The sequence below is a fragment of the Halichondria panicea genome, chromosome 1, assembly GCF_963675165.1.
Source record: "Halichondria panicea chromosome 1, odHalPani1.1, whole genome shotgun sequence".
Taxonomy (NCBI): domain Eukaryota; kingdom Metazoa; phylum Porifera; class Demospongiae; order Suberitida; family Halichondriidae; genus Halichondria; species Halichondria panicea.
This window is the reverse complement of record NC_087377.1, coordinates 15,015,900-15,029,105: the sequence shown is the minus strand read 5'-3', so window position 1 is coordinate 15,029,105 and position 13,206 is coordinate 15,015,900. Positions and strand designations below refer to the sequence as shown.

The 13,206-nt window shown below is 40.5% G+C and overlaps 3 protein-coding genes across 5 annotated transcripts; all 3 read right to left on the bottom strand.

The window, feature by feature from the left end:
* Nucleotides 1-421: 421 nt before the first annotated feature.
* LOC135342233 (uncharacterized) lies at nt 422-7,087 on the bottom strand. 2 transcript variants are annotated; one of them, XM_064538939.1, is made up of 16 exons: nt 6,864-7,087; nt 5,497-6,804; nt 5,240-5,449; nt 4,975-5,187; nt 4,703-4,915; nt 4,439-4,648; nt 4,199-4,390; nt 2,777-4,087; nt 2,520-2,729; nt 2,255-2,467; nt 1,975-2,187; nt 1,698-1,910; nt 1,428-1,637; nt 1,162-1,371; nt 905-1,114; nt 422-739 (listed from the first exon to the last, which is right to left on the bottom strand). In XM_064538939.1, the coding sequence occupies exons 1-16, from the start codon at nt 6,949-6,951 to the stop codon at nt 573-575; spliced, it is 5,391 nt and encodes a 1,796-aa protein (XP_064395009.1). In that variant the 5' UTR covers nt 6,952-7,087; the 3' UTR covers nt 422-572. The 2 variants fall into 2 exon arrangements, with proteins under 2 accessions (XP_064395009.1, XP_064395003.1); XM_064538933.1 differs by having other exon boundaries at nt 422-745; nt 6,864-7,086.
* Nucleotides 7,088-8,642: 1,555 nt separating this feature from the next.
* Nucleotides 8,643-11,942, bottom strand: LOC135342251 (E-selectin-like). 2 transcript variants are annotated; one of them, XM_064538956.1, is made up of 10 exons: nt 11,806-11,942; nt 11,541-11,753; nt 11,262-11,476; nt 10,986-11,198; nt 10,711-10,926; nt 10,443-10,655; nt 10,181-10,384; nt 9,901-10,110; nt 9,637-9,846; nt 8,643-8,986 (listed from the first exon to the last, which is right to left on the bottom strand). In XM_064538956.1, the coding sequence occupies exons 4-10, from the start codon at nt 11,029-11,031 to the stop codon at nt 8,814-8,816; spliced, it is 1,272 nt and encodes a 423-aa protein (XP_064395026.1). In that variant the 5' UTR covers nt 11,032-11,198; nt 11,262-11,476; nt 11,541-11,753; nt 11,806-11,942; the 3' UTR covers nt 8,643-8,813. The 2 variants fall into 2 exon arrangements, with proteins under 2 accessions (XP_064395026.1, XP_064395020.1); XM_064538950.1 differs by lacking the exons at nt 11,262-11,476; nt 11,541-11,753; nt 11,806-11,942 and having other exon boundaries at nt 10,986-11,253.
* Nucleotides 11,379-13,206, bottom strand: LOC135333876 (E-selectin-like). The gene is made up of 7 exons (XM_064528929.1): nt 12,893-13,206; nt 12,627-12,836; nt 12,365-12,574; nt 12,111-12,311; nt 11,806-12,021; nt 11,541-11,753; nt 11,379-11,476 (listed from the first exon to the last, which is right to left on the bottom strand). The coding sequence occupies exons 1-7, from the start codon at nt 13,023-13,025 to the stop codon at nt 11,379-11,381; spliced, it is 1,281 nt and encodes a 426-aa protein (XP_064384999.1). The 5' UTR covers nt 13,026-13,206.

Here is a 13,206-nt window from a genome sequence, read left to right as displayed (position 1 = left end):
CAGAAGCAGAGTGCTGGAGTCCCCTTTTATTTTTGGTGATAATCTTGCAATGCTATGCTTATAGATAATTTCGTGGTGCATATGTCTCAGCTCCCCCTCCAAGGCCATGCATGCAAGTAAAAGCTCCCCTTTGTCAAACCATCTTCTTACGCCACAATATCAATGCTCCCTACTTTTATATAATTATAGCTAGATCTCTAGATCTAGTTGTAAGTGCACATTAATGTTCAAGGTGTTCACAAGTCTATAGATTTTGCACTGTTTAGCACATTTTGCTGGTAATAAATTCTTCAAAATGTGAAATTAATGACATCCATACAGACTACAGAGAAGAGCCTTATAGTGTTGTCAGTGGACGTGGACAAGACGTACATGAACAAAAATTTTTATCTCGATCGAAACCAACATAAAAGTGAGCTCATTGGTATAAAGCATTATTCGAATATAGAATCACAAATTAAACGATAAGTTGGTGTTTCATACCCAAAGACCTCTATCTACTTAAATATAAATGACGTACTGTTAACAGTGATAATTATTAGTTTTGCACAGACTGAAAACCATATTAAAGATTACAGTAGTTTAGCAGTCCCGGTTTCAGACTTTTTTAACTTCAACAGATGGCTTATCACTTGAATATATCCATAGACAGCTCCACCCAGTACAACTAGAGCTAGTACAGCCACCACACTCACAACAGGTATGACAACATCTCGGATAAGTGATGCAGAAGAGGCAACTAAAACTGTGCATGAGTAAAAACATAAATTCACTGTTTTTCATTACTTACGAGAGCCTATAATTATGGAGTACTTAAAATTGTATTTTGGTCGTTAAAGGCATTATGTACAGTAGAGTTTGCCTTATTGTCATTATAATCTGTACACACTCATACTGTTTGCACCTTCACATTTCAGATCCTCTCCATCAAATGCACCGGTAATGCTACTTCCATCTCCACTGCAAGTCCTTGGATTGTTACCAACCAGATCAAAGCCAGTGTCACAACTGTGGTTAGCCGTCACATTGAAGACATAATTTCCCAAACCATCAACGTCAGAAGAATAGATTACAGTCCCATTAATTGGGTCAGCAATCGGAGAACATGTTATTGCTGAAAAATTAGTTTGTTTCCAAACACAGAAGTATTATAGTATTTACCTTTGCAAGTTGGAGCAGACGCATCAAATGAACCAGTAGTACTACTGCCATCTCCAGAGCAATTCCTTGTCTTGTTACCAACCAGAGCAAACCCAGAGTTGCATCTGTAGGTAGCTGTTACATTGAAAGCATAGCTGTTGTTTTGATCAGGCACATTCGAATAAGACAGAGAGCCGTTGGTTAGATTGGAAAGTGGTGGGCATGTTATAGCTGTATGTAACAGAAATGCTTATTCAAATTGAGTCCCTAAAATTATTATAACTTACATTCACATATTGGAACTAGGCCATCGAAGGCACCAGTAATGCTACTGCCATTTCCAGTGCAAGTTGTTGAGTTGTCACCAACCAGAAAAAAGCCAGTGTCACAATTGTAGGTAGCCATCACATAAAAATCATAGTTGCCGTTTTCATCAGCAGTAGAATTGTATGTCACAGCACCATTAGAAGGAATAGTCAACGGAGGGCAGGTGATAACTTTTGAAAAAAGAATAGGTGTGATTCGGTATGTCATATAAAGCCATGCATGTAACTCACGCTGACAAGTTGAAGCCGACCCATCAAAAGTACCAATAATACTGCTGCCATCTCCAGTGCAAGTCCGTGAGTCGTTACCAACCAGATAAAACCCAGTGTCACATACGTAGGTAGCCACCACAGCAAAAATATATGTGCCATTTTCATCACGTGAGGCTCCACCAAAGTCAATATTGCCGTTGTTCGGTATGAGCACTCCAGGGCAAGTTATGGCTGGTGGGTGAGGTGGATTGTTAGGGGAGTTAAAATGTCCAATAACAGAAACATATGCACTTACGTTCACAAGATGGAGCTGCTCCATCAAAAGCACCAGCAGTGCTACTGCCAAGTCCAGTACACGTCCTCGAGCTATTACCAACCAGAGAAAATCCATTATCACAATTGTAATTAGCTACCACATCAAAGGCATAGTTGCTGTTTCCATCAGATGAGGCTCCACCAAAATCAATACTGCCACTACTCGGCGCTGCCACAGCAGGGCAGGTTATAGCTGTAGACAGTTGGAGAGAGGATAGGGTTAATAGTTGCAAATTAAGTGTGTGGAAGAGTACACTCACGGTCACATGTTGGAGCTGTTCCATTAAAACCACCATTGACACTCATCCCACCTCCAGTGCAAATCCTTGAGCTGTTATCAACCAGAGCAAACCCAGTGTTACAACTGTAGGTAGCCATTACATTGAACGTAAAGTTGCCATTTACATCAGTAGCAACTCCACCGTAAGACACAGTGCCATTGGTTGGGCTCATCAAAGGAGAACAGGTTATGGCTACATAGGAAAATTAGTGTAAGCTAAAACAAAACATATTGGTGTCACTCACGTTCACAAGTTGGATCAATTCCACTAAATGCACCAGTAGTGCTACTGCCATCTCCAGTGCAAGTTCTTGTATTGTCCCCGACAAGAAAAAATCCAACGAAACAGCTGTAAGTAACTACCACATCAAAGGCATATGTGTCGTTTTCATCAGCAGTGGCACTGTATGTCACAGAGCCATTGGTAGGAGCAGTCGAGAGAGGACAAGTTATGGCTGCAATGAAACAGTAAATTACCTCTTCTATTACTATATCAACTTACCATTACAGGTGAATCCATCAGTTCCAGTCAATTTAGCACCAAACCCAATCAAGCAGCTACAGTTAAACTGTCCCATGTTATTCAAACAAATAGAATTTTGACCACAGTTGCAATGTATGGGAGATAATCTCATCCCTCCAGGGTAGCCATAAGAATTGTCTATACCGAATCCATACACTGAAACACCTAGAACAGCTGAGCTGTTTTGATGGCGGACAGAATGAGCTCCAGTAGACACATTTGTTCTACTTATGTGGCCACAAATCTCTCCACTTGCACAGACAACATTCCTCCAGTCAGTAACAATGGAATTGTCTAAAAATATTTGTGCAGTTTGAAAAAACTCAAAAGAAACATACACCGTGACATGGTTGGATATGAAATTAGTGAAACTCTCAACTAAATAGTTATTTGTAAACTGCTCAATTGGAGGGATTATCATCATGAATGGGTCTCCCACGCCATCACTCTCACCACCATATGCATACTGTGCGACCAGTACTGGTGAAGTGGATTCAATGCTACAGAAACTGTTAATAAGTATTTCAAATTCTCGATAGCTCCCTCCACTCTGTAACTGGAATTCACTGACTGATACGTTAGTGTTGCAATTCACAGCTACACTTGCTGCTCGGGCACTAAGAACACGAATACGTTCACCAGAAGATCTACCCTCAAGAGATGCTACAAAGAATTTTGAGCCCCATGTCACAGTCGGAGGCACTTGTTCAACCAGGTGGTCACAGAAGTTAATATCTTGAGGAACCGCAGCACAATCATGTCCGCTAAATACAGACAAAGGTTTAGAGCTAGTTATTCTTGTTCCTGTGAGATCCTGACTACTACTTTCAAACTGATACGTTTCCAAACTATTGAGTGTTATTGTTACAGAATTATTGAATTTGACAACAGTTTCATTTTCACAAGCCACCACCAAAATAATACTACAAAAGGTTCCATAGGAGATTCCATAATATTCGTATTCATCCACCGCCATTACAGTACAGGGTAATGCTAAATAGGCATCTGCAGAACCCGAATCATAAGACAGCCCATACACACGGACGTTTCCGTTAGCTTCAACAAGGATCCCCTTGTTCCTTTCATCGACAGATACAACTTCAAAACTTGATGGGATGTTTACAGTAGTTGAAGATGTCGAAACGCTACAGCTAAAATTGATTGGAGTGACTAGGAAACTAACAGCACTTGACTCTGGGTTTGTAATGAATAAGAACAACTGTTCTGCATCAGCAAAATTTCTGGGGAAACCGACCACATATGTGTTGCCAGAACTTGATAGAGTCACATCTAGGATCAATAAACAATTCGTTTATAAACATGCACTTTTTATCCTATACCTGTAGTTATTTGGGCACTACAGGATGCTTTCTTGTAAACAAACTCTTTTAATACGCTTACCTTCACAAGTTGGTGCTTCTCCATCAAAATAACCGGTAGTGTTACTGCCGTCTCCAGTACAAGTCCTGATCGTATTACCAACTAGAAAAAACCCAGTGTTACAGTTGTAGATAGCTTGCGATCCAAACTCTAAATCAATGTTATGAACCACAGAGCCATTGGAAGGATCACTCAAGGGAGGGCAGGTAATGACTGTATATAGAATATTAGAGCACAGTTTAGCGTTTTTCATGGACTCACCTTCACAAGTTGGTGCTTCTCCATCAAAAGAACCAGTGGTGCTACTTCCATCTCCAGTGCAAGTCCTTGTGTTGTTACCCACCAGAGCAAACCCAGTGTCACAACTGTATGTAACATCGACATTGAAAGCATAGCTGTTGTTTTGACCAGGCACATTCGAATAAGACAGAGAGCCGTTGGTTAGATTGGAAAGTGGTGGGCATGTTATAGCTGTAGCAGAGAAGATCCTATACTACTCGTAGTATATAGTGTAAGTTTTCGTACCTGCACATATTGGAGCTATACCATCAAAAACACCAGTAGTGCTACTGCCATCTCCAGTACACGTTCTCGAGCTATTACCAACCAGAGAAAATCCATTATCACAATTGTAATTAGCTACCACATCAAAGGCATAGTTGCTGTTTCCATCAGATGAGGCTCCACTAAAGTCAATACTGCCACTACTCAGCGCTGCCACAGCAGGACAGGTTATAGCTGTAGACAGTTGGAGAGAGGGTTTACAGTTGCAAGTTAAGTGTGTGAAGAGCACTCACGGTCACAAGTTGGAGCTGTTCCATTAAAGTCACCATTGACACTCATCCCATCTCCGGTGCAAATCCTTGAGCTGTTATCAACCAGAGCAAACCCAGTCTCACAACTGTAGGTAGCTATTACATTGAACGTAAAGTTGCCATTTACATCAGTAGCAACTCCGCCATAAGACACAGTGCCATTGGTTGGGCTCATCAAAGGAGAACAGGTTATGGCTGCATAGGAAAACTAGTGTAAGCTAAAACAAAACATGTTGGTGTCACTCACGTTCACAAGTTGGATCAATTCCACTAAATGCACCAGTAGTGCTACTGCCATCTCCAGTGCAAGTTCTTGTATTGTCCCCGACAAGAGAAAATCCAACGAAACAGCTGTAAGTAACTACCACATCAAAGGCATAGGTGTCGTTTTCATCAGCAGTGGCACTGTATGTCACGGAGCCATTGGTAGGAGCAGTCGAGAGAGGACAACTTATGGCTGCAATGAAACAGTAAATTACCTCTTCTATTACTATATCAACTTACCATTACAGGTGAATCCATCAGTTCCAGTCAATTTAGCACCAAATCCAATCAAACAGCTACAGTTAAACTGTCCCATGTTATTCAAACAAATAGAATTTTGACCACAGTTGCAATGTATGGGAGATAATCTCATCCCTCCAGGGTAGCCATAAGAATTGTCTATATCGAATCCATACACTGAAACACCTAGAACAGCTGAGCTGTTTTGATGGCGGACAGAATGAGCTCCAGTAGACACATTTGTTCTACTTATATGGCCACAAATCTCTCCACTTGCACAGACAACATTCCTCCAGTCAGTAACAATGGAATTGTCTAAAAATATTTGTGCAGTTTGAAAAAACTCAAAAGAAACATACACCGTGACATGGTTGGATATGAAATTAGTGAAACTCTCAACTAAATAGTTATTTGTAAACTGCTCAATTGGAGGGATTATCATCATGAATGGGTCTCCCACGCCATCACTCTCACCACCATATGCATACTGTGCGACCAGTACTGGTGAAGTGGATTCAATGCTACAGAAACTGTTAATAAGTATTTCAAATTCTCTGTAGCTCCCTCCACTCTGTAACTGGAATTCACTGACTGATACGTTAGTGTTGCAATTCACAGCTACACTTGCTGCTCGGGCACTAAGAACACGAATACGTTCACCAGAAGATCTACCCTCAAGAGATGCTACGAAGAATTTTGAGCCCCATGTCACAGTCGGAGGCACTTGTTCAACCAGGTGATCACAAGCTTGGTTACCTTGAGGAATATTAGCACAATCATGTCCGCTAAATACAGACAAAGGTTTGGAGCTTGTTATTCTTGTTCCTGTGAGATCATTATCACTACTTTCCATCTGATAGGTTTCCATACTATTGAGTGTTATTGTTGAGGAATTGAATTTGATAACAGTTTCATTTTCACAAGCCACCACCAAAATAATACTACAAAAGGTTCCATAGGAGATTCCATAATATTCGTATTCATCCACTGCCATTACAGTACATGGTAATGCTAAATAGGCATCTGCAGAACCTGAATCATAAGACAGCCCATACACATTGATGTTTCCGTTAGCTTCAACAAGGATCCCCTTGTCCCTTTCATTAATAGATACAACTTCAAAACTGGATGGGATGTTTACAGTAGCAGAAGATGCTGAAACACTACCGCTAAAATCAATTGGAGTGACTGTGAAGCTAACAGCACTTGACTCTGGGTTTGTGATGAATAAGAACAACTGTTCTGCTTCAGCAAAATTTATGGGGAAACCGACCACAAATCTATTGCCAGCACTTGATGGGGTCACATCTAGGATCAATAGACAATTCAAATTTAAATTTAAGGCCTATACATGTTTTTCGTCCTACCTGTGATTTGGGTATTGCAGGATGCTTTCTTGTGAACAAATGTGATTACGATTATTGTCAGGATCAGAGTAGCAATTCTGTGTCTCATTTTAGCAGCTAGATCTAGTTACTGATTAACTGTCTATTCAGTGAGACAAACAATGCTCACTAGATTAGCTATAAATTACAGTTTCTTGTAGAGGTCTACCACATGCAATAATAAATGATAGCTAGTTCCTGGAAGGTATGTGAGGTTTGTCACTCAATACAAGTAAGAGTGACAATAACACACTTCATTAGCTTCATTCTAGGTACTTGCATTAGAGTGTAGGTTTCCTGAGGCCTAGCTAATGGTACAAGCTCGAATGTGTCTGACTAGATAGCAATAAAGATGAAACTGCTTGAAAATGTTTGTATCCATGTAATTAGCTGGTTCAAAGTGGGGAAACACACACACACACACACAGACACGAAAACAAGATTGGTTGGCTTTGATGTTTTATGGTTTGATATTGGTATGGTTCGAATGAGGTGCATGCACACTTTGATATCGTGATTATGTCATGGTCCAGAGTAGCAATTCTGTAGCTCATTAAATAGCTCATACATACACCTGTGCAAGGTATGCGAGCCATGCCATTATGTAGGTAGGAGTGACTTTGTTGCAAATCACTAACACATCCAATAAGAGTATAAGGCTTTTTGAGCCCATCAAAGTAAACAAGACCAAGAAGCCAACCGTAAAAGCTATTAATGCATGTTTTAGATAGTATGATGCCAAAGAAAAGGTTGTGAGATCAATTATCACAATTTGCTACAGACTACGGCTATATATAGTCTAAGAGCAGAGTTAGGCTGTAGCTGCACCAGCCAGTGTGGTCTTATTAATCTATTTTGTGCTTGTGTGTTAATTTTAGGGCACCACATGCATGCATATGTATGAAAGTAAATCGTTCCCCGTGACAATATTGGAAGTTACTTAATAATGTTGTTGCTAAACTGATTAAGAAAGAAAAAAGGCCTAGGGCTCGACCATCTTTACAGGCTTTACCTATAGATCTTTACTCCTCTTCCATGATGATGTACACAATACAATTTACAGCAGCCCAGATTTAAAAGATAGCAATCAGCACTATAAAATTGTGTACACTCAGTCACTCAGTCACTCAGTCTCACAGGAAGGTGCCCAATAACTTTGATATGCATGCATGCACAGGTAGTAATGACCATGTTGCCGCATAATTAATACACACCTCATTAGCTTCATTCTAGGTAGTTGCTTCTACAAGGTTTCCTGAGTCCTAACAAGTGATATAAACAAGTACATTTGTACAAGCCCTGACTTCCTTTATTCACTAATGATTATGATTGTCCACAACTTCTAAGAAAACCCCTTATTAACTTTGCTTGTTTTCATGGAACAGGAGAGGGAAACCTTATACCATATAAACATTTAATAATACCATGCGCAGAGCACAAAACACACGTTGAATTTTATCTGTACCTTTAACATGGCCGTAAGAACCAGGGAGGCTAGGGGGCTCACCTGCTCAAACTAACCTACAGATTATTTCATGCAGACATGCAGTTTAATATGTATCTTTCACTAAAATCTCTGAGAATATAAAAAAAGTTCGTCTCTGGCGGGGGAGAACACCCCCCCTCTGAATGAATACCATTTATCAGCTGTGCCCCCCTACTAAATACAAACAAAAGAACTTGATCAATGCTAACTCTACTGTACCGTACAACTTATAATTAAAATATAACATCAATGAAGTGTTATTATGTCGACTATAGTAGACTCTATATTACAATTATGTTGTCAACTAGCTACTTACGTATAGAAGAAGCTTTTATCTTAAGCAATTACTGATAAAACATATAATTATTAGCATCACTGAAACTGGTGACTTATATCAAAATGGCTAGCTTGCAGTTGATTGTAATCAGATGCACATAATGTTTTGATTACAACAGTTTAGCAGTCCCAGTTTCAGCCTTTTGTAACTTGAACAGATGGCTTATCACTTTAATGTATCCATAAACAGCTCCACCCAGTACAACTAGAGCTAGTACAGCCATCACACTCACAACAGGTATGACAACATCTCGGATAAGTGATGAAGATGAGGCAACTGCAGCTGTGACATTTTAATAAGAAAAACACATTGAAAATAGGTACAGTAACATATATATCAGTTGTTTTGAAACTATAACACATTTTGCTAGCTAGCTACCTCTATAGATTTAGCCAAAGCTCTAGGCATAATAATTATTAGAACACACTATAAAATTAGGTATTGTAATCTGTGTTTGCCTGTGCACCACATAATCTATTCAAGTATATAGCTACTGTACACCAGCATTAAAACACATGATCTTGGCTAGGTGTATTCTATAAAGGATCAGTGCTAGTCATGTGACCTCTAGCCTTGCACAGCCTGCCATTTATGCAGCTTGTACCTGGCTACGTTTGAATCCATTTTATCAATGTCTCAGTTTTTTTGTATTGCAGGAAATATTAATGTAAGACACACTTAAAGCATGGTCATGTGACTAACTTTATTGGTTGGAGATCATGTGCCAGCATTAATGTTATAGTTTTCCTTCTGACTCAGGGCTATACGGATTACCCTCAATTAAGGGGTCCATTGGGACACTATATAATATTAACACCAAAAACATATCTCATGCTCGTAATTTAACTATTATCGAGGGCGTATCGACTATAATCTTGTCAGTGAGGGATTGATTTTTGTAGATAATGCCATCATGCATTAATTATTCTCACGTTCACAAGATGGAGCTTCTCCGTCAAAAGTACCCGTAATAATACTGCCATCTCCACTGCAAGTCCTTCGGTTGTTACCAACCAGATCAAACCCAGTGTCACAACTGTGGTTAGCCGTCACATTGAATACATAATTTCCCAAACCATCAGCGGCAGCAGAATATGATATAGTCCCGTTAAGTAGGTCGGCAAGAGGAGAACAAGTTGTTGCTGTAAATACAAGTAAGTGGTTTCATTAGAAGTGCATGTATATATATAGTATACCTTTGCATGCTGGAGCCAACCCATCAAATGAACCAATAGTACTACTGCCATCTCCAAAGCAATTCCTTATCTTGTTACCAACCAGAGTAAACCCAGAGTTGCAGCTGTAGGTAGCTGTTACATTGAAAGGGTAACTGTTGTTTTGACCGGACACATTCGAATAAGAAACAGAGCCGTTGGTTGGATTGGAAAGTGGTGGGCATGTTATAGCTGTAGCGTAAATGATAATCCAAATCTTAAAACAAAAATGTATGCCCATATTTTTTTGATTATAGTCTACCTTCGCAGCTTGGAACTAGGCCATCAAAGGCACCAGTAATGCTGCTGCCATCTCCAGTGCAAGTCCTTGAGTCGTTACCAACCAGAAAAAAGCCAGTGTCACAACTGTAGGTAGCCACCACATCAAAGACGTAATTGCTATTTACAGTAGAACTGTATGTTACAAAACCATTGAAAGGATCAGTCAACGGAAAACAGGTAATCACTGTTAAAAAGAGAATAAGAGTGATTTAGCGATATAATATAATAGCCCTATAACTCACGCTGACAATTTGGAGCTGACCCATCAAAGGCACCAATAATACTGTTGCCATCTCCAGTGCAATTTCTTGTGTTGTCCCCAACCAGAGAAAATCCAGTGTCACAGTTGTAGGTAGCCACCACATTAAACGCATAGGTGCTGTTTTCATTAGGCGAGGCTCTACCAAAATCAATACTGCCGTTGTTTGTTGAGGGAATACTGGGGCAAGTTATAGCTGGAGGGGGGAGTTAAAAATTAACACAATTACTATCAAATAATGATGCATTTACGTTCACAAGTTGGATCCACCCCATCAAATGTACCAACGGAGCTGCTACTTCCTTCTCCAGTGCACATCCTTGTTCGGTCCCCAACCAGAGAAAATCCAATGTCACAGTTGTAGGTAGCCACTACATTTAATGCATAGTTGTTCCTTACATCAGGTGAGGCTCCACCAAAGTCCAGACTGCCGTTGTTCGGAATGGCTACAGTTAAGCAGGTAATGGCTGGAGAGGGGAAAGGGTTGACAGTTACAAATTAAACGTTGTGTGTGAAGAGCACTCACGGTCACAAGTTGGAGCTGTTCCATTAAAGCCACCATTGACACTCATCCCATCTCCAGTGCAAATCCTTGAGTCGTTACCAACAAGATAAAACCCAGTGTCACATACGTAGGTAGCCACCACAGCAAAAATATATGTGCCATTTTCATCAAGTGAGGCTCCACCAAAGTCAATATTGCCGTTGTTTGGTGTGGGAACACCAGGGAAAGTTATAGCTGGTGAGTAGGGTGGGAGGGGAGTTAAAATGTCCAATAACAGAAGCATAATTATGCACTTACGTTCACAAGTTGGAGCTGCTCCATCAAAAGCACCAGTATTGCTACTGCCATCTCCAGTACACGTCCTCGAGCTATTACCAACCAGAGAAAATCCATTATCACAATTGTAATTAGTTATCACATCAAAGGCATATAGTTGCTGTTTCCATCAGATGAGGCTCCACCAAAGTCAACACTGCCACTACTCGGCGCTGCCACAGCAGGGCAGGTTATAGCTGTAGACAGTTGGAGAGGAGAGAGGGTTTACAGTTGCAAGTTAAGTGTGTGAAGAGCACTCACGGTCACAAGTTGGAGCTGTTCCATTAAAGCCACCATTGACACTCATCCCGTCTCCGGTGCAAATCCTTGAGCTGTTACCAACCAGTGCAAACCCAGTGTCACAACTGTAAGTAGCCATTACATTGAACGACAAGTTACCATTTACATCAGTAGGAACTCCGCCATAAGACACAGTGCCATTGGTTGGGGTCATCAAAGGAGGACAGGTTATGGCTGCATAATTGAAAATTGATTAGTAAGCTTAAAATTATTTGGTGTCACTCACGTTCACAAGTTGGATCAATTCCACTAAATGCACCAGTAGTGCTACTGCCATCTCCAGTACACGTTCTTATGTCATTACCAATCAGAGCAAAACCAATGACACAAGTGTAGGTGGCCATCGTACCAAAAGGAATTTGGTTGTTGTTAGTAGAAGTATCTCCACCATCATAGTCTATTTCACCATTAATTGGGTCACTTAGAGCAGGGCACATTATGGCTGCATGGAATAATCAAAAAGATGGAGTACACCTTGAGTCACAAGACACACACATTATTCTTATTGCAGAATGTTAACTGGATACTCACCTTCACAAGTTGGTGCTTCTCCATCAAAAGAACTAGTAGTGCTACTGCCATCTCCAGTGCAAGTTCTGGTCGTATTACCAACCAGAGAAAATCCATTGTCACAACTATATATTGCCTGCGTTCCAAACTCTAAATTATCACTCTCAACATTGTAAGTCACAGTACCATTGGAAGGATCATTCAGGGGAGGGCAGGTAATGACTGTATATAAATAAAATGGAGTACAGTTTGGTGTTTTTCATTGACTCACCTACACAAGTTAATTGGTGATTCTCCATCAAAAGAACCAGTAGTGCTACTTCCATCTCCAGTGCAAGTCCTTGTGTTGTTATCAACTAGTGAATATCCAGTATCACAACTGTAGGTAGCCTCGACATTGAAATCATAGCTGTTGCCTTGACCAGGCACATTTGAATATGACACAGAGCCGTTCGTTGGGTTTGAAAGTGGAGGGCATGTTATAGCTGTAGTAGAGAAGCCTGTATACACAAGTCCTGAAATATTGTGTAAGCCTACCTGCACAGATTGGAGCTATACCAGCAAAAGCACCAGTAGTGCTACTGCCATCTCCAGTGCAGTTCCTTGTATTGTCGCTGACAAGAGAAAACCCAGCGAAACAGTTGTAGGTAGCTACCACATCAAAGGCATAGGTGTCATTTTGATTAGCAATGGCACTGTATGTCACAGAGCCATTGGAAGGAGTAGTCAAGGGAGGACAGGTTATGGCTGCAATGAAAAGAAAGAAAAAGTGAATGACATCTTCAATTAAATACTCAACTTACTGGTACAGACAATTTCATCTGTTTCAGACAATGAAGCCACAAATCCATTCAAGCAGCTACAGTTGAACTGTCCCATGTTATTCAAACAAATAGAATTTTGACCACAGTTGCATTGTATGGGAGATAATCTCATGCCTCCAGGGTAACCGTAAGAACTGAAAGAGCCGAATCCGTACACTGAAACACCTAGAACAGCTGAGCTGTTTTGATGGCTGATAGAATGTGCTCCAGTAGACACACTTGTTCGACTTATGTGGCCACAAACTTCTCCGTTTGAACAAAAAACTTTCTGCCACCCAGAAACAACGGAATTG

Coding starts and splice junctions, on each gene's coding strand:
- LOC135342233 (XM_064538933.1), bottom strand. CDS start 6,951: ATGAGACACAGAATTGCTACTCTGATCCTGACAATAATCGTAATCACA. Junction 5,450..5,496: donor TGATGGATTCACCTGTAATG/GTAAGTTGATAT, acceptor GTTTCATTGCAG/CCATAAGTTGTCCTCTCTCG. Junction 1,372..1,427: donor CCTAGTTCCAATATGTGAAT/GTAAGTTATAAT, acceptor TGTTACATACAG/CTATAACATGCCCACCACTT.
- LOC135342251 (XM_064538950.1), bottom strand. CDS start 11,247: ATGCTTCTGTTATTGGACATTTTAACTCCCCTCCCACCCTACTCACCA. Junction 10,656..10,710: donor GGTGGATCCAACTTGTGAAC/GTAAATGCATCA, acceptor TCCCCCCTCCAG/CTATAACTTGCCCCAGTATT. Junction 8,987..9,636: donor AGAAGCTCCATCTTGTGAAC/GTGAGAATAATT, acceptor AAAATGTCACAG/CTGCAGTTGCCTCATCTTCA.
- LOC135333876 (XM_064528929.1), bottom strand. CDS start 13,025: ATGAGATTATCTCCCATACAATGCAACTGTGGTCAAAATTCTATTTGT. Junction 12,575..12,626: donor TATAGCTCCAATCTGTGCAG/GTAGGCTTACAC, acceptor TCTCTACTACAG/CTATAACATGCCCTCCACTT. Junction 12,022..12,110: donor AGAAGCACCAACTTGTGAAG/GTGAGTATCCAG, acceptor TATTCCATGCAG/CCATAATGTGCCCTGCTCTA.